Source organism: Paramisgurnus dabryanus, chromosome 5 (assembly GCF_030506205.2).
Source record: "Paramisgurnus dabryanus chromosome 5, PD_genome_1.1, whole genome shotgun sequence".
Lineage (NCBI taxonomy): Eukaryota > Metazoa > Chordata > Actinopteri > Cypriniformes > Cobitidae > Paramisgurnus > Paramisgurnus dabryanus.
Window position 1 is genome coordinate 8,317,791 of NC_133341.1, and position 27,663 is coordinate 8,345,453.

General features: G+C 36.0%; 2 protein-coding genes across 2 annotated transcripts in view; one reads left to right on the forward strand and one right to left on the reverse strand.

Moving 5' to 3' along the window:
* The first annotated feature begins 3,312 nt into the window (after positions 1-3,312).
* hapln1a (hyaluronan and proteoglycan link protein 1a) lies at positions 3,313-16,268 on the forward strand. Its single transcript, XM_065266875.2, has 4 exons — positions 3,313-3,558; positions 12,777-13,106; positions 13,786-14,088; positions 14,182-16,268. Exons 1-4 carry the CDS (start codon positions 3,504-3,506, stop codon positions 14,469-14,471), a joined length of 978 nt encoding a protein of 325 aa, XP_065122947.2. The 5' UTR covers positions 3,313-3,503; the 3' UTR covers positions 14,472-16,268.
* A 3,208-nt stretch (positions 16,269-19,476) lies between these two features.
* The window catches only part of LOC135744688 (uncharacterized), a 35,181-nt gene continuing 26,994 nt past the window's right edge, over positions 19,477-27,663 (reverse strand). The window contains exons 10-15 of the mRNA XM_065263002.2: positions 27,460-27,573; positions 25,590-25,748; positions 25,148-25,230; positions 23,431-23,575; positions 21,023-21,205; positions 19,477-20,911 (exon numbers count right to left, since the gene is read on the reverse strand). Of these exons, the coding sequence (XP_065119074.1) occupies positions 20,814-20,911; positions 21,023-21,205; positions 23,431-23,575; positions 25,148-25,230; positions 25,590-25,748; positions 27,460-27,573 (782 nt within the window). The 3' untranslated portion in view covers positions 19,477-20,813. The remainder of the gene's footprint in view (positions 20,912-21,022; positions 21,206-23,430; positions 23,576-25,147; positions 25,231-25,589; positions 25,749-27,459; positions 27,574-27,663) is intronic.

The following is a 27,663-nucleotide window of genomic DNA, read 5'->3' on the forward strand; positions in this document are numbered from 1 at the left end:
TCGCCACATGAGCAGCATTTTCGTTGCGTCTAGTTTCGTTTTTGTCACATGATAATGATTCGTTGACGACTATATTTAATCATACTTAACATTGATGAAAGCAACACTACTGGAGTCTCGACTGCAACTCCAAGATGGCTATCCTTCCGCAGTGAGAGCATGACTTATTCAAAACTCTGCCCCAACATGAGAAATGCCCAGACACGTGATTCTGACCATCTGTCCGTGCCAAAAGTAATGACCTTATCCAGAAACACACAGGTGGAATGCAATCTTTAAAAGACGCAACTTCACACGTGCAAACAGTTTTATGGAAATTTGCTCTTGTGAAAGGGTTGAAGCATGTAGAGGAACAACCACTACAAGAGCTGCTGCTGTTATGTCACACCAACACCTGAGAAGACTTCTCTTTAAGGCTCTTTTAAATACACTTTTTGTAAAGAGCAGTAAACAAACACTGTCTCCGAAGCGAAAAGCTGAATATAAGCTGCACCTGCTGCCAAATTATATCTACGCTGCGAGGCATGGCAGACAGATGCAAATGCTGCATGACAATGTGCACTGGCTCTTTGTACTGTAGTAATTCTGCCGAGATTCCCAATTGGTTTGTACATACGTTGGTACAACGTACGTTGGTACTGTATGTGGGCTCCAGCACTTCAGAAAGACACACTTATGAGCCGCTGTCAGTGTCTGACTGTATACCCTCGAGAATAAAATCTGACCTACTAGTTTTTTACAACGCTAAGTAAATAGTGAAAATAAAATTAATATCACCTTTCAGATTTGCGTATGTCACTATGATTATACACATTTGAAAATAAAATATGGGCTTGACTCATGGCAGTAGCCAGCTATGAGGTCACCGTTGTCTGGCCTTTAGTTTACTTTTCATATTCTAAAATTTGCATCTGCGTATATAATTCAGTTGGACATCTGGATAGCTTAGTGTGAAATGATGGAGATTGACTCAAGATGCTGTGAGAGGCTGGCAAAGGGTTGTGAGGGCGTGGGTTCCAGTGTTGCCAACAATTTTTAATGAAAAGTATCTAAAGCTTTCTTTGAACGTCACTAAATTTTGCCAGATAACATCTTTACAAAGTTAGCATATCAGTGACGTAAACATGTCATGTTTGCATTATGACAACATTGGCCTTTCAAATCTGTTTTATGTTTCTTTTACTGAACTGTCACAAATTGCATTGTAATACAGCCGAATGTCTAAAAAAGTTTTCTTGTTTGTATATTAACTACTTCTGTTGTAAAAAAAAATACTAAACGTGACCCATTAAAACTCTTTGTTAACATTATGTACCCTAAGTGTAAAATATGGCAAAAAAAAGTTCAGATAAAATACATTAGATTGCATTTGTCAACTCTAAACATCCCATAACCATATAGAGGCTACCGCGTATATCCTACGCAGAACTATAAATCAAGCTTTAGACTTTGAAAACTTTTGGTTTATAAAATAGAGCCCCTGTGGGGATGGAGTGTGTCTTTCTCACCTAGCATCTGTGAATTATCACAGCCGAGATAAGTGTGATGTGGCTTAATAAGTGAACAGGTTACTACCTTTCATCATTTCCTATTGAGACAGCTAAGAAAACATCCCTGGTGGACCACACATTCTTTATCACATCTCCATCCCTGTTGCCCTCTGTCTATATGTGATAATGAGGATACTTTTAGAGTCTACAAATATATTCCTTAAGTGAAGTGGGCCCTATCTTTGTCTTATCAATAAGCTTCCATTAAGTAATCTGGAAAAAGGGGGTTACTTTACATGAAGAAGAGATTTTGAGAGAGAGGAAGGGAGTTTTGTCAATAATAAGTCAGCAGACATCCACAACAGGCTTTGAATCAATATAATAGGTGTTGTCAAATGCAAAAATAAAAATAAATAAACAAAATCTGTGATGTAATATGATATCATGGGAATACGGGTGTGTTTTGCGTAAAGTGTGGATGTACTGAAATGTATAATATCAACTTGTTGACGGGACAAATACATTATTTTTTATGTATTAACAGCTTTACATACGTGCAGATTTATACCGATCTTGGTACCAGTTCTCAGCAGCGACTATAAATGTAAAATCTCACGTTCGTTATGAATTCAAATTCAAATATTGTGCCTTATTATGAAGCATTTCAACACATTGCCTTACTGCAGTGATATCAAACGCTCATTGGCTCTTGCATGCTACATAACAAGTGTGACATTGCCTTCTTTTAGTCGATTGAAATGCATGCCTTGACATAGAGAAGCTGGATTAACGTTATCAGGGATTAATAATTTAAATACTTCTCTGTACTTCATATATTCCACAGAGGACCCCGGCTGCAGGAAAACATTTCAATCAACCAATCAGATTTCAGAAATGTTTGTTTTAAATTTAAGCTTACAACCAGGATTAGATGTTTCTAGACCATTGCTTTTCACTTATCATGTCCCTCTGATTTTAGGGTTAGGGTTGGGGTTTGGGGTGGGTTTAGGTTTTATTTAGAAAAATGTTGTCCTTGGGTCAACACAATATGTTGCCCTGAGGACATCAACCACTTGGCAAAATCAGTTAGAGTGCAGCGGCAACACATCATCATTTTAACTAAATTTGGTACGGCTTTTGAATGTTTGAAATAAACGTATGTTATGCCTTTTATTTCTAACAGCATGATTTTAATAAACTGTTTTGGGTGCTAACTTTATTAGCAGCATAGAATATCTTTTAAATGTTCTTACTATTGTTTCAAAAAACTTCCTACACATTTCTGTCCATCATGTTCCATAATATAAAAAGATTAATTTTGTATAAAAAGGGTTTGGGTTTTGGGTGAGGGATGTAAATGTAGGATCACAACATTCACAAAACCAAACAATGACTGTACATAAATGTTGTGAACATAGAGCTCTGTGCCAAAATGTTTTTTTTTTTACACTACATGTTAAGTAATATTTAAAGTGATTATTCTGATGCAGTTTTTGTAAACAAATGCATGTAACAGTTTTACTATATATTCTATTAAGTTCCCTTTATATTCATTTTTTTATTTATTTAAAAATGTTCTTTGCATGATAGGCTTATATAAACATGTCTTATCATAATGCAGTACGGACTCGGAGAAACCACACATTGCAGTCTGCAAAAGCCCTAAATGTACATGGAGCAGAATGAATGGCAGAAAGAGAAGCAGATGAACTGTTCTTAAATGGGGGAGTCCACACCAAAAGTAGGGTGATGGGCTTCATCTCTTTCTCAAATGGGAGGGGGAGTGGCTACATTTGACCAGCTTCAATATAAGCCTTTTGTATGGAGCTCTAAGGAGCCCAAACGTTTTTGTGGCACAACTACCAACACCTACACCTCCTCATCGACCACAAGAGAGAAAAATAATTCTTTATCTGCACTCTCCTGATTTCATTTTTTTTTATTCTGCAATCTTTAAATCGTTTGCTTTTCCAGTAAAGAGGCCTTTAGGCAAAAAACAAAAAACAAAAAAAGATGATCTCTCTGTTCTCATTGATATTGGTTTTCTTTGCATTTGCTGAAGCAGAAGGTAAGAACCATTTATGATCCTATGTGCATTAACAGAATTTGTGCATTTGATGAGTACAGCCTATATATAATCTAATATTACTAGACTAGAATAGAATAGAATAGAATAGAATAGAATAGAATAGAATAGAATAGAATAGAATAGAATAGAATAGAATAGTGTAATGTAATATAATGTAATGTAATGTGATGTGATGTAATATAATTAGCATAACTCTAGAAATGCATAGAAACTGCTCTACAAAAAGTCATAAATCTGGTAAGAATAAAGTATTGTTTAAAATATTAATTATTAGATTACTTACTGTAGATGTATGAATGTAATAACTGTAGAATGTAATAAGGTCTTATGTCCAATTACACTACAGAAAAAATAGGATTTAATTGTAATATTACACTATTCATATGTAAAATTGTGCAAGACTCCGCCCCCCTCCGCACACATACCCCCAAACTTTAAACACTACAAACTTTCAAAGGTCTAAGCCAACAGACACAGATCATTTAAGCATTTTTAGTTGATGACAGTGGGTATGTGAGCTACCAATAAACATTCAAACCTGTACTGCTGACCATATCTGTGTGCAGATGCAATACCCTTTGCTCTAAGCAAAATGTTTTTGGTCTTTTCATCCAGGAGATTAGTGGTGATGACAGCTTGTGCTGAGAAACCACAAAGTGGACCTTTACACCCCACTTACAGCTGTAATTTTGAAACTGTGGCCGTTGCCAGATCCACTGATTTAAAGTCACGGTAGCTACAGTAAGGCCACTTAATGTACTGTACTGTATGTAGTCTGACAGGAACTAGAGTAATATTAACTGCCCCTGACACTGCAAGGAGCCCCTTGCTGATCAGAGTCCAATTACTTTTTTTCCTAATAGGTTGTAAAATCAGCTGTAAAGTCGCTTACATTGGGCTAGGGCTAGGTCTGGGCTGGGGCTGAGGGAGAAGAGGTGTGAAAGGAGTGAAAGTTTTCTATAGTCTGGGGCTTTTAGTGGTTGCTCAAGACAGATCTGATTCATGGGTACTCTGTTAAGGCCATAATGCAACCATTAGTCATCCTTGGCTGAGTATAGGGGTGTGCTTGAGGAAGAGAATGGGTGTGAGTGTGATGGGAGATAGAAAGAAAGACAGAGAGAGGGAAAGAGAGACAGACAACTCTACATTTCAGTGTTATGAGCGTAACGGTTTTGAGATGGGGAGTGAAGCATCTGTGTGCAATAACTCATATTTATGCATCATGCTGACCGCTTACTCAGCAAAGTTTAGGAAGTAGAGTTAAGCCATCAAGATTGCCAGACAAATTTGGTTAAAGGAGTGAATACACAAGGCATGTACAGTATACACAGATGTGGTGGGCTAGTCAATGTTTTGTGTATCTCACACAGAGATACACAAAACATAGTGTTTTTGCATTGACAGTTTTTTTTTTGCAGCACAGACAGTTTTGAAAGATGCACTCAAGATATGAATGGGTGCTAAACATATGTAGTACATTACCTTTTTGAATGAGTTTATGTCAATTTAAAGCAGCCTATCTTTTTGTTTACTTTACAGGTGTTTCTAATCACATTATTACACAATGTTTTCTCCAAAGCACCTTCCAGTGCAGTGCATTCAAGCTGTAAATTTCTTAGCAATGTGTGTGTTCCCTGTGATTTGAACCCATGACTTTTCTGTTACTAACACAATGCTACCGTATACCAACTGAGCTACAGGAACATAAATGTACTGCTGCTTTTCGTCCTTTGAAACCATTTCTTTATTTACAATTGTCCATAATAGATTACAAAATGTACAGAATAATATGAATGTTATCTTGAAATCCTTGTATTAATGTAATCTGTCCTGCCTTACAGCAAATCATTGTCGTTGGTGATAGGGTAAGGGACACTGAAATATTTAAACCACCACGGTGCTACCATTTTCTGAGGCAAGAGCAAACAATTTCTCTTTATTTGCCTAGGAACGGAAATAATGTGTGGGTGGAGATGGGGGAAGGGTACCACTGGGGTTAGTGGGAAAAGAGTATATGGTCAAGGTTACGGCTTTGTGGTTTTTGGGTTGAAATTTAAGAGTTTAAGCCAAACTGATGCAAAATCCCACTGTTCATTTTAGTAAAAAAAATGAATATAATGTAATATATATTTTGCCAGAATAGAGAGCTCTCTCTCCCTTAACCATTTGTCTCTCTCTAAAAACTGCACTGGCTGTCATCACTTTGAGTCTGCTTAATCTTTGAATGAAAGATTTGTCCAATGTTTCCAGTTTGTATCTTTGACTCTCTCCTAGTGAGTTTATTAGGAAGAAAGAGAGTGAGAGAGTATTCATGTTGTTAAGGAATCTATTAGCTTCTTTAAAATTCAAGAGCTTTTAATAGGTCTTGCAAGAGGGGAATTTCACATTAGTTCAGTCTTATTCTAATCCATCTTTAGCAAGGAATTAAAAGTGAAAAGCACTACAGTTTTAACATTGGATACATGGCAGGGAAAGTTATTGAGGAGAAAGTTTTAGTTTCTTTGACTGTGGGATAAGAGGGTACTGAGGTACTGTAAGGTAAGTTTGAAGGAGAAGGCAAATGCCTTGAGTGCTTGCTAATGATTCACATATCAGGTTCAAACATGTGGAAAAGGTTTTCTTAGTTGGCTTTTCAACTTAGATGGTTTTCCTGGTGGGAAAGGCTTTGGTGGGCTTCAGGCAGACTGCGGTTACAGTATTTATCAGTGTAATGTTTAGTTATATAATAAAACACATGCTATTTAAATGCATAACAGAGCTGATTTCTTATTCAAATTATTACTTTACCAGGCTGTCAGGGCATCACTGATTCATGACATTTACAGTACATCAAAAATTAGGATAGTTGAAGAAAATTAGGGGATCCACCGCTGCAAACAAAATTTAGAACAAACAAGAAGAAAACAAAGAAGAGGATTCAAACATTATGGTGACGAAACTGCTTCACAGCTTTTTTGTTCTTGGAAAAAGTGAAAATTAAAGAAGAAAATATGAAAACACCTTACTATTGCCTTGGCATAATTGTTTTTAGTGGAGTGTCATGCACTGTATGCGTACTGTACTGTTTTGGACTGCACGTAAGCAGTTTGTGCAGACAACTGCGGACCCTCCTGATGAAGAAAATGAAGTCATAAAGACCGCGCGTGTACACAAACTGCCCTAGTATCCCCCTGTTTCTTGACCTAAATGTGGGTAATGCCATCTTTGAGCTTTCCGGTTCTGACTTCCGGTGAGCCACTAAAGCTAATGGTAGTCTATTGCGAAACACAAGTGTGCTGTTTTGACTGGCTGTTTAATGTTTATTATGAATTCTATGAAGACTGACATAATTTGTGCAGTTAGGGGTTGCCATAATAGCTAATACAAACGCAGTAAATCTCTACAAAACATTTGTTTTAACCCCATGCACAAGAGTGTGTATGTGGCACACATGCATTAATGATCTGTATTTACAAATCCATCCAGGAAAACCTTTCATTGAAACTACCGGTAAACAATAAATAAAACAATTGTTTAAAAACAACTTATATTATGCTGATAAAAATATGCTGATTTAGAGGATTTATTTATTCTACTACTATATATTATTGCAAAAATGCGATTACAGTACAGAATATATACGACATAATCTGCTTAGTTAATGTTTAAAATAGTTTGTAATATGTTTCGCGTGTATTTTTGTTATGTTTTATATCAAAAAGCAAATACTTACAGTCAGCATATAATGTCTCCACCTGCGTAAGAAGCAATGTAATAATATTTTCATAAAACAAAAACAATAATCAGTACATGGAGTAGTTTCATATGTTTATTAGGGTTTGTTCAAATAACTTACAATGTGTTGAAAGATACTGTTTCAGACCGCGAGAAGCTTGACGTGTCGCCAATCGCCATAAACAAATCCATTCAAAATTGCTGTTTAAAAAAAACTCAAACCAGAGGGACAGCTGTGACATTTTAAACCAGCCCCTGAAAAGTTAAAAGCACAAACTCTTGGTAAAATCCATGTACAAACACTTGACTGACTTTCCAATTGTAAAGATACTGGTATGTCTCTGCTTTTATATTTGCGCATTGAAGACCCGTCACCTCCGATCAACAACACAAAATGATTGAATACATCTTTATATATCAAGCCACTTCTAAATTTCATCCTCAAACACGGTTCATACATGGCAGGTGTAGTAAATATTAACTGTTTAAATCATGTTTTATGCATGCTCCAACTACATCCCTCTACCAGCTGGCTATTAAAACGGAAGTCTTGGACCGGAAAGGAAATACGTCACATCACTTACTTCCGCGTTCAAGAAACAGGTGGATACCTTCGGCTTAAAGGAACAGTATGTAAGAAATTTATATCAATTAATCATAAAATGGCCCTGATATGTCTCTAGACATTAAGAAATCATTTTCATTTCAAATACTTATATCACTGACAACAGTGGTCTGGCCAGGATATTGTCCTTTAAAAAGTGGAGTTGCAGCCCTCAACTGATGTTTATGTTGTCATTTTGTGTGGTTGCCACCAGTTGTGTGATTGCAGTACCAGTTTTAGCCACAAGTTGTGTGATTGCAGTACCAGTTTTAGCCACAAGTTGTGTGATTGCAGTACCAGTTTTGGCCACAATCCTATACTGTTCCTTTAAGGGTCCACTTACACTATCCAATCATGCCCTGGCTGGGCTCAGGCGCGTAATGCAGTGTGATTAAAGAGATGTCAATTGCGTGAACACTTACCTTCATCTGCCTTCATTAAAGCCTTATGATGCACACAGCAAGGTTACGTGAATGTATAAGCTGTATACGCGACAGCTCAGATAAAGTGCTGATTACGCCGTAGGTTACGCGTTAGTTTTCATATATACTTCTGTGTCATCGTCGGCGTCAACGTGCAAACACGCATGCAGACCGCTGGTAGGCAGTTTCCATGCCTGTAACCACAGTAGCAGCCCAACCATCAATGAAGAAGCAATTTGACGAGTTTAACCCACAAACGAAGAAACAGCAACTTGTTGTGTATGTTTTAAGACCAGCAGTGAAGGAAATAAATAAACAGCGACTTATGTTGCAGTTTGAGTTAAATCACTCCTCAACTTGGCCCATCTTTGTTCTCACCATCGGAAACTGAAATACCTATGACACAGTTTTTTTACCTGACAGGAGGGGTCCTAGTGGAAGCACAGCGCTTGCAGTCCGCATAGAACTGACACACTTTAAAAAATTTGGTGAGGTACACGTCAGGCCATGCAGAGCTGTGCTCAGGCTATGAATAACCTACGGCGTAGAGCTTACGCACAACTATAAATCGGGCTGTACACGTCAGGCTACGCAGAGCTAGGCTCAGACTACGGATAACCTATGGCATAGCCACAACATATACTTAAAGGCACACCGGGGAACTTTTTGGCCACTAGGGGGCGCTAGACATGTATTTTTCACGCCTAGCGCCCCTAGAGGCCACAAGTGCCGCAGCACTGTCGCAAAGGAAAAGAACTGGCCAACCTTAAAACTTAAAACTAAACCTTTAAAACGCTAAACCTTTAAAACGCTAAACGATCAACATTTTGAGGCATCAGGGAGAATTGCAGTCATGTTACAACTTTCTGATGAGGAACTCGTGGCAGAAGCCATTTCTCAATCTGAAGGTTGCAGCCTCCGGATGTCGTATTTCTAAGCTGCATAAGTCATCAAGACAAGTCATATTTCAGAATATTAACAATTATAAAGTTGACTATTATACTTAGTTAATCGTAAATTGTTGCAGTATGCTTATGACTTGCGAATGTAATGCTCAGTTTATCTTAATAAACCAGGCTTGATGACGTATGCAGCCTGCATATTTGACCTCAGGAGGCTGCAGCCTTCCAATTGAGAAACGACCAGAAGTATTTCCTTGCCTTTTTCGAAACAAATATTGTGGCATCGCCCCTCTCTCCCTCGCCACCAGGATTTTCCACAATGGCGCTCGTTTTCCTCTCTTTTGTGTGAAAATTGTCGCTCCAAATACAAGTAAACCGATGTGTTTAGGTCTGCCGCTTTGTTATACGTCACGCGAATGACAGCGGAACGCAGCAAATGAGGAAGAGAGAAAGGCTCGGATCTGATTGGTGAATGAATAGGGTTTGGTTTTACACTGTGTGAGTTTGAGCAAGTTTGACTGCAATAGCATCCTGTATTGTAATGTAAATACCATAGACAGTAAAAGAAAGGTAAATACGTGAACACGTGAATGCAGCATCTGAGTACAGGGAAATTTATGCAAGATAATCGCCGTCATTTATAAAGAAGATCGCATTTATGTATGAATCAAGATCGTGAGTTTATATTAAAACTTGCGTTAAAGGAGAATCAAACCTGGGTCACCCATGTCATAGGTCCGTGACACTAACACAGTGCCACAGAGTCACATAAAAGAAGTTGCTCTCTACACTCCTTAAGTAGCCTCCAGCTAAATTCACGTAAAAAAAAATTGTATTGAGGAAGTTGAGGAAGTGACGTATGCCGTAAAGCAGGCGAATTTTGCAGTTTTTTTGTGCTCTGGTTACTACACGAAACCCTAAGTTTTAAAGTACGAGTAAAAGCAGTAGACATGTATGGTAGACATGTCATTCAACCTATTTAAAGTCGATGTACTATCACAAGGGTCTTGAAAATTTATTATGAAGGTTGAAAAACTACATGGTGTCGCTTTAAGCATGAATATAAATTGGACTAGGGGAAAAGGGAGGTGGGACAATCGCGCTGTTGCATGGTTTGGTTGGGTTAGCCCTAATGTAAGTGCAACTTTAAAGACAGTAATTGAATTACAGTGGCACATAATGTGATTTTTTAGACAAATTCTGTACCTCAAAATCAAATGTCAATCAGTAGTTGTTGACTTAGAATCAAAATACATAAGGGAAAAATTATCTTTAAAATTAAAATGTAATGGGACAAATTAGGGAGCACAGACTTTTTAATATTAATGAAGGTGGTAAACATCTTTAATTTTATATGTGAACACACTAGGACATACAATACTAGATCGTCTGTTTATTCTTAATAAGTAAATCTCAACACAAAAACCTTAACAAAAAATGTATGCCTGGACAAACATTTATATAACACTTTTAACAGACCTATGGCCATACAAAGCACTTTACAAGTTTGCCTTACATTCACCCATTCATACACTGACAGCAGCGTCAGCCATGCAAGAAGCCGCAGGGTCAGGTGTCTCGCTCAAGGACACCTCGACACTTGGTCAGGTGGAGCCGGGAATTGAACCACCAACCTTCCGGTTTGTAAGCAATCTACATGGACCACTGAGCCACTGCCGAACCGTTTACACTTAAGCATTTAGTAAACGCTTTTGTCCAAAGCGAATTACAAAGATTAGGAAACAATAAAGCGATGTGTCATAGGGAGGCAATAGCACAAAAGGTGCTTATAACAAGATACAAGTTTTCACTATTTCTAAAAAAAGCAGTGGTGGACGAATTACACAAATCATTTACTTGAGTAAAAGTAAAGATACCCAGGGTAAAATTTTACTCAAGTTAAAGTAGAAGTACTTGCTTAAAATTTTTACTTGAGTAAAAGTACAAAAGTATCTGCCTTAAAATGTACTTAAGTACAAAAGTACTGTGATTTATTATGTCTGTATCATATTGTCACGAAATTTAAATTATGTGAAAAAACTCTCTTGGCTCACTAATCTATTAATAGAAGGACATTAATTATTCAGACACTGATGTCTATTAAAATTATCATAAGCCTAAAACCTTAAAGCCAAACAATTCCTTTAGCACCAAATGAAATAACAGGATTTGAGAGCAGTAAGTCTCATTTCAAGATTTATTTGTTAAATAATTTAACAGTTTAAGTGTAGTAAAAACTTGAATTAAGCACAGGTTCTTTTACTATCTGGAGGTTGATGGAGCTTACTTTCCAGGTTTCTTTTCCTTGATGATGTTACAGTAACATACCTTTTAATGTTGGCTACCATGCTTTCTCTGCAAAAGAAAAGATTCAGACATTAAATACATATCTAGAAACCAGTCTCCCTTCCTTTGGCAAATACAAAAAGCCTTACAGAATATAATTTAATAAACATTTAATGTGCTTTAGCATGTCATATGTATATTGTAATACATAAATAAATGTATTAATATATTTGGAAGCAAAACTTTTGAAAATATTAGTTATAATATGTAGTATAAGGACCACTCCAATCCACCTGCCTGTTTAAGCAAAATACACTGCATGGCTAGTCAAAATGTCATTTATATTTTACAACAGTGTTGATAGCGATTGATTGTCATTTCACAATAACACAGCACTATACGGCTAAAAATAGCTTCAGCCTGCATAGCTTAAAATTCCTTCATGATAACATCGTATATATTTTAACTACACAATGAAACAGTTTTCTGCAAGCTACTGTTAAGATTACTCCTTTAAAAATATAACCAGAATAAAAATGGCTTACCTCTACGCGTTTCCTTAGATTTGAAGGAGTATTCTTGTAAAAAGAAATAGCACAGTTTCGAGGCAGGCTGAGAAGACACGAAGGACTCGTTCTTCTATTTCAAGGACTTAAAAAACTCGCGTAAATAAGGCCATTGTTGTTGTGGCGGGTCAAGTCATTTCCTCCGTTGTTTTTTTAATGCAGTTTTATTCTCCAAACGATACGCTGGCTGCTGCACTCGTTTAGCTTTCGTGAACCCGCGCGGCAACCAAAACAAGTTCAAAGGCGCATGCTGTACCCTGATTGGTGGTTTGACGCATCACGTGTGCGTTTTTTTTTTTTTTTTTTGCAGCTTTATTTTATCCAGTTAAGTTTTTTATCCACTGATAAATAAAAAGGAACGGCCAAATTTTCAAAATGTAGTAGAGTAAAAAGTAAGATATTTGACTTTAAAATGTAGTAAAGTAAAAGTAAAAGTCTCCCAAAATAAAAGTACTTGAGTAAAGTACAGATACGCCAAAAAACTACTTAAGTACAGTAACGAATTACATTTACTTCGTTACTGTCCACCACTGAAAAAAAGAGAAAATAAATGGTTAGTTTAAGTCTTGAAGATACAACGTCCCATATGAGTGGAATGAAAACATTGTGTAAATGGTTGTGTAATAATTAATAAACAATCTTATCCAATAAGACATTCAATACTTAGACACCCTTGTGAGAAATCTCAATTTGCTTCTTTCAGATCATGAATCAAGGGTCACGGTCTATGCCAACAGGGGCGACAACATTACTCTGCCTTGTCACCTGGAAAGCATGACCCCTATATTCGGAAGCAGAATCAGGTGGAGCAAGGTTGAAGATGACAGTTCAGAAGCTGATGTACTTATCGACTTGGGAATCCACTCGAAGACCTATGGAGATTTCCTGGACCGTGTTTACCTGCTGAAGGCAGATGATAGTGATGCATCCTTGGTCATCACTGATTTAGATGTGAAAGATTACGGCACGTACAAATGTGAGATTGAGAACGGCTTGCATGACAAAGTCATTGAAGTTGACCTCAAATTACAAGGTAACTTAATTTTGTTTTTGCACGGTTTCATATATAAGCCTGTTGTAGTAGATTTATTTAGGAGACACTTTAAAATGACGTGCAATTAAATCAAAACCTTTAAATATTGGCTCATCTATATTTCCCGCATGTCTTTGCTCTGGCTGTTTTGAACAGACATCAAAAACACCACACAACATGGTGGTGTGGTGCATTCCAATCCAATGCATGCATTTCAACTGTGAGTTTGGTGTCATATACAAACATATCACAAGCTCAACTCCAATTTAGGGCTTTTAATCTGAAGACAATCTTCTTGTCACTGCCATTTACGTATTCTCCAGTTACATCCTGTAGTTCTTGCTCTTGGCTAAGACCACCATTGTAGACCTGGTTTTAGAAAAAAATGGGAATCTTTATACAGAGAAGTGAGATGCATGAGCATAATAAACAAGGCTGACACAACTGGCTGTTGTAAATATTGAAACATAGAAGTAGAACAAAATCTGCAAGTAGTTTTCTCTTCCTTTGAAAACAGTTACTTATGGAGCTGCACCGTGTAACTTTTAAACTAAGCAAAGAAGCAATGTGAAAAGATAATAGGTTTTTATTAATATCACTCTTTTTTATTTCTTGATGCTTCATAACATGATTCCATTAAAGCAGTGCAATGTTAAACTTTCCTTTACTTTTTTCACAGGGGTTGTTTTCCCATACTCGCCTCGCCTGGGGCGTTACAATCTCAACTTCAGTGATGCCCAGGCTGTGTGTCTGGAGCAGGATGCTGTTTTGGCCTCCTTTGAGCAGCTCTATGAGGCATGGAAAGGTGGTCTGGATTGGTGCAATGCTGGCTGGCTTAGTGATGGAACTGTGCAGTATCCAATCACCAAACCCAGAGAGCCGTGCGGAGGATCGAAGTTAATATCTGGACTGATAAGCTATGGCCGGCAGCACAAGTCCAATAGTCGCTATGATGTGTTCTGCTTCACAGCCGGGCTTACAGGTGAGTTAAACAACTGACCTTTCTAATTTCTACTTGCATATGGTGTGCATTTCACAAATTTAATACCCTTCATGTACCCCCTGCATATCAAAGGAAGATTCTACTACCTGATCCAGCCTCAGAAGTTGACCTATGATGAGGCTGTGGAGGCATGCAAAAAAAATGGAGCCGAGATCGCAAAGGTGGGCCATATGTTTGCTGCCTGGAAGGTGCTGGGATACGACCGTTGCGATGCAGGTTGGCTGGCTGATGGTAGCGTTCGTTACCCTATCTCCAGGCCCCGGAAGAACTGCAGTCCCACGGAGGCTGCAGTTCGGTTTGTTGGTTTTCCTGACAAAAAGCAGAAGCTTTATGGTGTTTACTGCTACAAACCTCAGCAGTGAACTTCTGCACTGCACATCAAAGCTTATGAAGGAAGTTTTGCATGAAATAGCCATAACTGTGACACTTATTAGGGATGTAGTAACGACTAGTTTCATACTGTAACATTCTCTATAGCCATTTGCTTATGTCTCATTTACTTTTTATATACAGTCAATTTATACATCATACATATTAACAACGGAATAACAAAAACTGCATTTGTTAGAGACAGTCAACAAAAATAAGTTACAGTCACAATTTCAATAAAAAATGTGTTAAATGAGTTTGTTATATTTTTTTGTGACTTTGCAATATTATATTTAAATTTTACTAAACAGTAGACAAAAGTTGTTCAGACATGCCCAAAATTAAAAGCGGATGCCATTGTAAATGGACCTGACATTTTTTTTTCTTTCTTAATCTAACTGTTTTTTTTTTTCTTTATGATATCAATATATTTTTATTATGTTTACGATTCATGTTGGCTATACATTAAAGGGGTAGTTCACCCAAAAAGGAGAATTATTTTATCATTTCATCACCCTCATTTCAGTACTAAACCTGTATGAGTTTCTATTTTTTTTTTCAAAATAAGATATTTTGATAAATGATGGTAATCACACAGTTGACAGTTACCACTGGCTGACATATTATTTGTTTTTCCTACTATGGAGGTCAATAGGGACTGTTCATTTCTTAAATACCTTCAGTTGTGTGAAAGTTTTGAAAACCATGAGGGTAAGGAAATGATGACAGAATTTTCCATTTTGGGTAAACTATCCATTTAACCAAATACAACCTTTTTGTAAAGTGTAACTATGACCCTTATTTTATACTTATCTGCTTCATATAGTTTATAACCAGTGTTGGGGAAAGTTACTTTTAAAAGTAATGCATTACAATATTAAGTTACTCCCAAAAAAAGTAACTAATTGCGTTACGTAGTTACTTTTCATGTAAAGTAATGCTTATGTTAATTTTTAGTTACTTTTGCGTTACTTTTTCTTGGCTGAGGCTTGAACTCTTTCAGGCCTTGCAGGTGTTTTTTATGACTGAAAAGTTCTGCATTCAGAAATTGCATATTTTATCACAAAAACGTCGAGCTCTGGCCTGCCATCTTAGTTTCTGACTCAAACTGTTCCCACAGAGGCGTGAACGCATAGATTGCATAATGTCACTACGTTTAGTTTAATTCAGTATTTTTTTTTATCGAATTAATTAAACTTAAAAAGTAACTCAAATATCAATGTTTAAAAAGTAAAGCGTTACTTTACTCGTTTCTTCAGAAAAGTAATATTATTACGTAATGCACGTTACTTGTAATGTGTTACCCCCAACACTGTTTATAACTATGTTTGAACTCATACGATTGTGTTTAAATATGTTCCTCCCTGACCATTTCATCACAGTCAGTGGCTGAATTTGTCAAACTGCTAATGATTCAGTGGAATATACTGTTTGGTAGAGAACTGATACACATGAGAATCTTTCAGATTTTAAGACTATCTTGAGCCTTGTAGTTGCTTAAGTGTAAATTACTCCACATACAAGACAATTGCATCTAATGTCAGGCATAGTGTGATGGACTTAAAAGCATAAAATAGATATCTGTTTACCAATTAGTGCAAAATGTATGTCTTGCCACATTGTTTTGATGTACAGTAGGTTAGGGGAGGAAAGACTGTCCACCTGTAACTGAACTGCAAAACCCACAGTGCACATACCTGAGATTTTGCATGAAATATCTTTATTTCCTATTTAAAATGCAGTGTACCATTTCAAAATCAACTGAAAAATAAAAAACAATAAAAATTGAATGACTTTGGATTTATTCACTAAGCAGTGGTTTTAATCTTTCAGTGCATAGCAGGGATTTTGAAGGTCTTGTTGCTGAATGTGCAATGTGTGCTAGTAAAAATTGCCAGCTTGACTCTGGATGCTCTACATTTTCACACTATTTTGACTGAAATAACTTGAAATTTGCTGCATGGGTAGATCTGACAACAGACAGCTACTTTTGTTAGTCCCAGGAAAACAGAGGAAAAAACTTATCAGCATTTATAACCCTTATCCATTTTTGTCGGAGTAAAAGATAATTTCTAAAGAACATTAGAAATCCTTCATATGTTTTGTGCAGAGGTGTATACTACTAAGTATTTTTACTTTCTACATAAAAGTAAATGTTCAAGTTTTTGTATATTTTTTGTGTTTTTCGTCGGAAAACATACATTCCAAAGCACATGATCATGATTTTTACTCCACTACATTTCATAATTTTAAGATTTTTGTTTATATTAAAAATTTAAGTATATTAAACATCAAGTATTTTTTTTTTACTTTTACTTAAGTAAAAAGTCTTACGTTCTTTTACTCAAGAAAGTAAAAGTACACATTTTTTTATGTAATTATGTATTAAATCAATTTTATTATGCAATATAAAAGGAATACACAGCATGATTCTATGCTTTAGAATGTAGTGAAAATATTTTTGTAAAGTAAAGTAAAAAAACAATTCCAAGACAAACACACGGATAAAGCACAGATGCTTGGAAAATTTGACTAAAATACTTAAGTTGTATACACCTCTGTTTCTGTGAATATATTAACTGCATATGTTTCACTTTATTTTGAATAGTCCCACTAGAACTTCTTTCAGATCTATCAGAACCTAAGAGGTTTGCGAAACATGCAGGAAATGCTCCAGTTACGAATAAAAAATGTTCTGTTACTTGCAAATCAGTTCCATTTGTTTAAAATTGTGTCCAAATAATAAATGGGAAACCTATGTGTTAAATGAAAATCAAGCAACAGTATCCACATGTACTGAATTATAATATGCCAGTGAGACACAAAAACATGATGTACATGATGTCTATCGTCTGTGTTTTTCTTTTTACATTGTGACTTTTAACAAGTTATGCAACTAGTGCAATGTAACAATATGTAGTACAGTAATTTTTGGTTGTTTTTAAACCACAGTTGGATAAAATATGGACAAGTCCAACTGCTGGGTTTGTTTGGAATCATTACTGGGTCACAGCAGCTGGATTTGTTAATTGTTTACACAATCATGGGTTATGATTTTCTGCTGTTTCATTGTTGATCGACTTTGCATTGACCACACATAAAAGATCTAATTGTTTTAAAAAAATATTCTGTCTATATTTCCTCACATTGATGTTTCCAATGGTGTGACAAAGATGACAAAGATTTTCTTTCACATACACTGAAAAAACACTTGATTGTTTTTTGTCATGATTCATGGGGTGTAGAACCAATTGCAGATGTTTTAGACACAAAATTTTATTCACAATAACAAAGCCTGTGAGGAGGCAAAACAACTGACAAATCTCACAAGACAGGAAACATGGCTTCACAGGAACAAAACGTACCAGCACAGGACAGCAAACACAAGGGCACTAAGTAGGGGAGTAAAGGAACTGTGCAGGTGAAATGAATGAAACAATAACAAGATAAGTTAACAAAGACGAGACCGGAAATCACATACGCCTTATTCAACATGACACAATGTTGATTCCAAAATGTGGCTGTGAGGGATGAATGTCCAGAGCGTGCGCTTTAAACCTATTGTTTTGTACTGATGCTGTTCATTAAGCCATCAAAACACAGCAAATACATAATTTTAAACAATTTAAAAATATATATATATTTGTAAACAACTTTGGGGGTTCATATGGTTTTACCTCTAACAAAACTTGTACAATGAACTATCATGTGAATGTTAATAGCTTGTTATATCAAGTTAATCACACATTATTACGTCAATGTACTTAATACATGGGACATACTCGTTCTATACAAACTGGAGATGTATACTTAGTAGTCAAAAATTAATGTATTATTGCACTATATTAATATTTTAAAGAAAAGTAAACATGCTTACAACATAAGAAATTAGCGATTAGCCAACAGGATACCCAACAGGCTAATATCCAAAACAGATATTATGTACAAAATGCACTTTTCTCATCTCAAATATGATCATGTGCCCCTCCTAATTTTCTGTGTTGAATGACCAGCTTTATGAAAAAATACAAAAGGTTGAAAGTGCGCAAAATGGACTTCCATATCTCTTAAAGCCTTGGTTTGAAATCAACATGGCAGTGTACTGAATGGGGCATATGGCCTTGTGAAAACAACCGAGACCACGTGGTACCAAACAAAACACTTAGGGGCTGTAAAGATTCTGTGACAAGGAGCAAAAACTATCACAAGAAGGCAGGACCATGACAGTTTTTAACCCATGCTGTGTTAATATTGTACAGAACACGCATTTGGGTTAAAAATTACACAAATCTGGGTTGTTTCAACCGATCTTCTTGGTTATTACAACCCATTGTTGGCTAACAATAACCCAACATTGGGTCATTTTTAACCCAGCAGTGTTCTGTCTAATATTTACAAAGCATGGGTTAAAACAACCCAGCAATTTTTAGAATGCAGGTAACACTTAAGTCTTATTTCAAAAATGAGTTTTTTTCTTGCAGGATTTCTGCAATTTGATGGTACAAATGCCCGAAATTTCTTCCTGTCACATTGTGACCTTGCAGTTTTCCTACCAGGCCTTCCTAACCCCACAGCTGACTTTTGACTAACTTTTGAAACCTTAACCAGATTTATGATCAACTTTCACATTCAAGAATGGTGGCTGTTGCCTCCTTTTTACGTTCCATGGAATTGTGGCAAAGGCTGAAGCTTTAGCTAACCTTATATTCCCAGATGGTTGAACTGTTTGCATGTGCTAACAACTAAATTGTTATTATGTCAAAAAGTTGATGTCAGAATTGTTAACATTGTTCATCACTGTAACAGAATTATTTATTTATGAGAGAGAACCATTGCATCTGCTAATACAGATGCACTCAACATCATTCAATGGTGTCTGGTAAAATCTTTCAGACATTTGAGTTCTTTTGTTAGTAAAACTCCTCCACCTGGTGGTTCACATTAGGCACAGCTGAAGAATTGCATAAATTCACTAAAAATGGAGCTGGTGCACTGCAATTAATTGCTGTGAATTTGTGTTTTATTTATAATATTATTTACATTATATAGATTTTATATCAGTAAAAAAAAATCAATCAAATTTTATATGATCAATACAAAACATGAATTACAGCCCACAAATGAGTATTGTTAACTAGGAGCATCGTGTAAAACTTTTCCCCAAAGTTGCTGCATATCAAAACTGGAAAAAAATAATTCAAAATTTAATAAACTTTGCATTTATGGTGACACATTTCATAGACAATCACATGTTACAAAAAAAAAACAAGTATACCATAAATATATAAAAAGATATGTGCAGTTTCACAACAAAACAAAAACAACTGAAACAACAAGACAACTTACAAAAAAATTCAAAGAACAAATGCATGGGCCTAAACAAATGGATGATCATTATTAATAATTTATGAAGCACAACAAACTGCAGAACCAAAGCTGTTAATGTAAATATTCCTTTGGTCCACTGATACACCCCAAATTTCACCACAATGTTCATATTTCACAAGTAAGTTGCAATTATACTAGTCACATCAATGAAAGTGAGTGACAAAAATTGTGTTCTAACATAATTCATTCTGACAGTGTGCAGTTTGGCTAAGATACATTATATTCTAAGCACATGAGTAAAGCAACAAGAAGACAGAGAGCAGCATAAGAAATAAATTATAGGCATCTTGTTAAAAAGGCATTTGTTCAAGTCTTTTTAAGCATCTCACAAAGTACATTCTCTTCAAAGTAGTATAAAACCATACAAGGAAATCTGTAATTTTTGTTACTAAATTTAAAAATTGGTGAAACAGGATATTCATTGTAAACACTTAAAACAGACATCAAACAGATAAGATAATAAATAATATAAAATCTACATGGCTTTTCATGTCATTGTCATTTAAGTGTTTAAATGCATTGAAATATACTGCTTTTTATGATATCAAAACATGCTAGTTGCATTATTGTACAGTAATTCAGTTTCAATTATATGTGGATTTTGGATTATAAACGCACTTCCAAGTTAAAAACAGAAAGAGTTGGAAGGTAGATCAAACAGTCTTTTGTTTTTTTCAGAGGCCAGCTGAATGTGTGTCCTTTATGCTTTCTGAAAATCATCTCTATAAAAAACTCTTAAAAATATTTTTAAAGGCACTGTTTGATTCCAGTGATATCCCACTCTATGTTGAATGTTGTGTCATCCTTTTCATTTTCATTTCACCTAGCAAGCAGGTCCGTCATAAGCTATCAAAAATATACTGGGAGGACCCTAACATTAAGGTTTCCAACTGTGGTTGCAACTACTGTTGTGTCCGAGGATGTATTGCACCAAAGTAATGGTGTCGTCAGTGTATATCAGCAGACGTTCCTATAGATCTCTTTTGATGGCGATAAAGGCTGTATGTCTGATATCTTCTCGCATAACTCCTTTGAAAGTTGGATGCTAGAAGGAAAAACATGCATTAAAATCACATGTTTTATTGTTTATAAAAAAATCACAGAATAGTTTCTTCATTATTAAAAATGGAAAAAAAGGATTTTTACAGATACTTACGACTTAAGCAGGAAATTCTGGGGAGATCCCATGAACCATCTCCTCTGCAGCGAATTGTGGGAACGTGTCTCTGGATAAAACCATCTTTGCACTGGTACCTGATCAAGGAGTTGATCTCATAGCTTGGACGTGCCTGTCCAAATGTGCGGGCATTATGGACCACAGGTGGCTGACTGCAAGATACTATTTAGAAAGGCAAGAATATCAAACATTAGTAATAGAGTGATTTTTGTTCATGTGGCTCAATTTGTACACTGTAACAAATTAGGTTAAACAATTTCAACTTGTTTTTAAATGTTACATCAACTTTTTAGGTCAAAACTTAAAATGGTATGTTGAATTGACTTGCCAAACCAAGTTTTTTTTTTTTTTTTGCATTTTTACAGTGCATTGCTATGGCAGTGCTTTTGGTAAGGTTGTGGCTTTAATTCCCAGGAAACACACATATCACACTGTCAGAAATAAATAGACAAAAATGGTCCCTAGCTGTAACTGGGGTGGTATCCTTTCAAAAAGCATACAAATGTATACATATTTTGCACTTATTAGGACCTTTGTAAAGGGTCTTGCCCCAGTGACAGCTAGGGACTATTTTTGGACCATTTTTTCTGATAGTGTATGCAATGCAGTGTAATTTGCTTTGGATGAAAGCATAAATGTTTACTATATTGAAGCTTTTGCTTTCATCTTACACAGCCAAAAATGTGCACTCGCATTTACAGTCAGTTGCACAAGTTTGTGTTTCCTCAGAATTCAACCCATGACCTTGACGTTGTTAGTATCTACAAGTTAAGCTGTCAAAACACAACCAAACCTTCAAATATTCTTTATTTCAACATGCTACTGTCAAATGATACAAATGCAGACCTGCCAACCTTGGAAATTTTTTTTGAGTACAGTAGCATCGGCCGAAAGGACAGAACACGGGTTTTAAACATATAATTTAACACATGCACGCGCACATGCACGCACACACACCTCTTGGTAACTTTCAAGGTAACATGCTGCACATTGCACTCACTTTTTTCCCCATCCTGCCATAATCTGCTTTAAAAATAATTATAAATGTGAATAAAATCATGTTTAACTAAATTTGCCTTACATGGTGATTAATAACATTAATGTTAAATACTGTATTCTCCAAAGTTTAGCATGTCTGCACAAACACTGTTAAAAGTGATATTACTGTTAAATAGTGGGAGATGGTTAACCCACAAATGACATTCTGTTATCATTTACTCAACCTCATATTGTGTCTAACCTTCATGATTTCTTTCTTGAGTGAAACACACACAAAACAAATTGAGAAAAATTTTTTTGTTTTCCCTGACTAGCAAAAATACAATGGAGTGGGGACCAGACACTGTGGTTATCAACACTCTTTAAAATAACTTGTGTATCACACAATAAAGAAACTCATAAATGTTTGGATGGTCTGTTCTGTTATGTAAACTATGACTGAATTACATGTTTTAAGTTAACTATACCTTTAAGACAGTATTTTAGAGTTAACACTGCTTTAAATTCAACCATAACTGTGACAGTAATGCTGTTAACTGTATGTCTGTCTGTAATTTATTGTAGCTTTGTTTACAGTACAGTACAGTACGGCATAGTCACCTATCACGTGGGCGCTCGAGACACGAGATATTCTCCATTTATAAAACTTTATTTGATGTGGTTTGTATATGACGTTTTATTTTATTGGCAATTATCAAGAGCGCGTTATTTCAGAACGCATTTAATCCGCTTCACTCGGATGTCAGGTGGATTTTCTTCACTGAGAGTGAACTTTCCGTTTTTATTTGACTAAAACTGGATGATCTGCCCCATGGTAAAATCATTGTACTTTTTCTTAAGCGCTCAATTATAAATGATGCTCATTTACAAATCAGAAGTAATGTTAGCGCATCTTGCGGTCAAGTGCACGTTATGAAACGGAGCCCGCGCGACCGTCGACTTCAAAGGATTAAGCTAATGCATTATTTCATTATTTGCACATCCACCCTGACCAGTTTACCTTAGCGGGTCAGACGTCTTGACTTTCCGTTGAAAAAGATGGTAAGAAACTGCGGGTGGAGGAATGAGATCACGCTGGATTTTGTGATTCCATCGATAGCAGACTCTTGTTACTGATTGGCCATACGACTTGTCAATCATCGCCACTTTCTATGTGGTGGACGAGCCCAGTGCTATGATTGGACATATTTTTCTTTTTTCTGTTGCTTCTTTTGAGTACTCCGCGCGGCAAAGGGCGTCATCAGGTTTTTGCGTAGTTTAGAGTGACAAATCGTACCACCGTGCTTTGAGGTCAAAATGAGTACCTGTTACGCAAAATGCGTACAGGTTGGCAGGTCTGCAAATGATAAAAATATTCTACATTACTCAGAAACCAATATCACGCTTACCTGTGCCCTTCTTGCAGGTGAAGGTGAGGTGGTAGTTGCAGGGTACGTCATTCCACTGACCGTCCTCATGCCAGATCATTACCACACAGTCTTCACCAGAAGAGAAGAAACTGTCCGGCTGGTTTGGTCTCCAGTTTTCATATTGCTAAAATATATATATAGCAGATTATTATGACATGCACTAGTTTATTGGTTAAACATAGATTTCTGTCACACTTTGTTACAACAGTATATTTTCGAGCACAAAACGTTTAAGGACATAAACTTAAAATATGGTTTGAATACATTAATTTATTTAATATTGTGATGTGCTGTGTGAATAGCTATGCTGGGTTGTTTCAATGCAATTTTTGGTTATGTAATCTGTCCAATATTTATCCATCATTGGATTAAAAATAAACCAGCATAAATTAAAGTGTACAATATGAAGAGAGAGAGAGAGAGAGAGAGAGAGAGAGAGAGAGAGAGAGAGAGAGAGAGAGAGAGAGAGAGAACATGGCCATCAGCCATAGAAGAATGCAATTAAAAAGCATAAAAAAGAACAAACTAGAAGGAATGAAACTAATAAAACCTACAACGATAAACCTTATGCAATATGCTCGAGTTATATCTAAATAGCTTTAAACCATGACACTGTAAGTGCACTGTAAAGAGTACAATGTAAACAACCGTAATATTACTTTTTACAGCACATTGTACAGCTGATGGTTTCTGAAACCTTGAGCTAAGATCATTGCAGCTAAGACTGGTGTCTATGAGCAAAAGTCTTTCAGCAACCCTGTGGATGTTTTCTGTCTTCAAAGCTTGGTTTGCTTAACATGTCCTGTTATTATACTCTCAAAGAAGGAATGCACATTTCCTGCCTGGCAACTTAAATAAAACACTTTTTTGAACTTCTGGATTCTTCAATGGTAGTTTACACAAAAATGAAAATTTAGCTTTATTACATTTTTTGTATGACCTCTCCTTAGTGTGGAGCACAAAAATAAGTTACAGTAGCTACTCTTACATAAAGTATATTTTGAGTTTTTTTTATTTTATGCTTTCATTAATTTTATTGATGTTTACAACTTTATACATCAACAAAACCATAAATGACCCCGAATACAGGAACCTATACACAGGACTGAACTGTCACAGATTAAGAAACAGACTAATTTTAGGTCTAGATTATCTGTAGCGCAGCCTACTCCAGGTGCTGCACATCCTTTTCTTCCATTACCTGTCCATACCTGTCAGCTTCCTCTGGCCTTTTCCCAGATTTTATTTAGATTATTTAGCTCTTAAGAGAACTTCCACAGATGAAAACTCCTGTCTCCTACCCTCAAGGCTTTCCCCGCCACCACACAAGTGCTGTCATTATCTTTGAAGTGAACCCAGTTAGAACCAAATGCCTTAAGGTGTAATTACCCACTTTCCTGTTCAATGGAGGAACACTTCTGAGAACTAACAATGAGCTTTTTATATGTTTCTTTGTTACTGTGTTCTTCACAGCTATAAATCTTAGTTAATATTTCAAATTGTCTTAATAGTTTTAAGATAAGAATCAAAAAATCTCTCTAAAGCACATGATGTTCAAACATCACAGATGGTACACAAACACAAGATTAATAGTACATCATAATACAAGTCTGTATCACTGCCGTGTTTCGAATTTCAATAGATTATACTACATTAGAAAACATTCGGCTTTTGTAAGATGAAAAAAAATTCTTACCACAACACTACCATCTGTCCACCGGAAATCATTCTCAAACATCTTATCATTCAGACCAATCCACTGGTAATCATGACCAAGGCCTAGAGAAAATGAGAGGAAGTTCAGCCATATTAGGAAATCTGCATCAGTGTTTAGTAGTAAGGAGCATTTATTTGTCTTATGCATTATTCTTCCTGAATCTAGAACTTGGCAAGAATTTGGCTTCTTTTTGCATACTGTCAAATTAAAGTAACTTTTTTAATTTCTTCTGATTGATTCTTTTTAGTTGATAAACTGTGATTTTCACTGCAAAATGACAGATTACTCTTAGCACTTCAGTGTTAATGGGAATGTAAGAAACAGAAAAGGGAATTTGAATAAAACACACACATATTTTATTACCAAATTATAATTCTAACCTACTGTATTCTCGTCATAGATTGCATGAAATTACACTCACGGTTGATGTACTGCTGCTCCTCATGGGTCAGGACACTTGCAAGGTGTGCCCCCTGGATGCGACACTCATGCTCTGCTGTTTCCCAGTTACGCCGATTGGGAATGTATTTGTAGCAGTGACCCTGAAACTTGTGCCAGCCGTAGCTGCATGTTTCCGTGTCTGTAGAAAAAACATGTGTGTGCATTACTGCAAATGTACAGACTGACTTTTTTATTCAAAGTGACCTAATGTGCATTCAAGCTATATGATGAATACTGTATGTTCTGAATCAAACCCACAACCTTTGCACTGCTATTGCAATGTTCTACCAGCTGAGCCCCAGGAACAAATGACTAAAAAGACCTAAAAAATTCAGTTGCCACATGTCCTTTACATTTGGCTTTACAGTATCTGCTCTCATCAATTCAATAAATCAAACCGTCTGTTGGTTCGGTAGTGAAGTTACTTTCTTATTTATTTACTTGCTTATTTGACTTCCCATGTAAACTGAACCTTAGGGTTGAAAGGTGGAACTCCCTTTCATCCTGGTTTTCAACTACATGCCAGTCAAACCAAATCTTTGGATCAAGAGTTACACCCATGTATCCATCAAATAAGAAGCCTACTGCTTTTGCATAAGAATGTTTAAAGGAGTGGTTTTCTCTAGGCATTGATTACTACAAAGGAGGACGTATTGGAATAAAGAAGTTTTAAAAAAGACTACACTTTACCCCACAGACTCGTAAGTTTCAAAGAGAGCACATTATTGATCAAACAGGCTATTGGTCCTGTTTACCATGTATATCACCCTTCATATTGTGTATTATAAACTGATCATCATTTCAAACAATGCCAGAATAAAATCTGCAAATGCTATCATTCACACTGGCTGCTTGTGGCCTGGCCCTGGGCTACTTCTAGTAGGGGGGTGGTAGCTTTGAAATCACTGCAAAAAAGCAGACTTCCCCTTTTGCATATTAATAGAACAAAAAGTACTTGATGTGACACTGTGTTACATTCAAGTAATAAATACATTTTTATTAATAAATAATTATTCTTAATATAAATTAAAACATAAGAATTATGACTTTTGACTGTAAATTCTACTTTTCTGCACTTTCTACCTAAAACTCGCTTGGTGATAAAAGCATTTGTCTGCAGTGTAGACACATTTATGCAGAAGACACTTACAGTACTTGTATCTGCATTGTTGATGCAACTTTTAATAAGTTTAGATTAGGAGCACTCAGCGTACTTGAGAGAATAATCCATTTATAAGTTATGACGTCATTTTGAAACAGATGGCCAGATGCGAGATCGCCATAAAACAGTAAAGGTTAAGTCATTTTGTTATTAGAACGTGTTATTTGACATTTTTAGATATTTTGATTTATATATGACCTTACTAATGTAAAGCTACAGATTAATAATTTCAACTTTGAAAAATGAGGAAAAAGTGATGTTCTTAACAGCTGTGCTCAAAAGAGATAAGAGAAAATGTATCCTCTTAAACTGTGAAAAGTATCATGACTGTTACATCTTATGAATAACATTATCATCTATCAGGAACTAATACATTGTGAGTCAGATTTTAAGTTTATGTCTGTCAAGCACAGGTGAGTATTTACAGTATATTAACAGTGACCTCAGTCCATGATTTGAACATTTAAATGCAGAAATGGTGCATCTCCACAGCCATCTCCATTGCTACAGTAGCATACTGTAAATTGAACTTATAGTTGTTTGTTTATAGTGGAAGGTATCTACAACTTGACACTTAAATAGAAGCTCACCTGGTAGAGCACTGTGCTCCCAACACCAATGTTATATGGTTTGATTCCAAATGCACTGTATGCCAAATACTGTACATGAATGTAATTGTAAATCTTACCTTGCTCACACAGTGCTCCTGTATAACTTGGTAGACATAAACAGGTGTAGGAGTTCAGGCCATCAATACATGTTCCACCATTACGACACGGATTTGAGTGACATTCATCAAAATCTAGTCGAAAAAGTAAAAGTAGATGTTTAATGTAATGTTAAATAATATGCTGGAGTGCATTAGGTTATAACAAGGAAGCATATTGTTAGT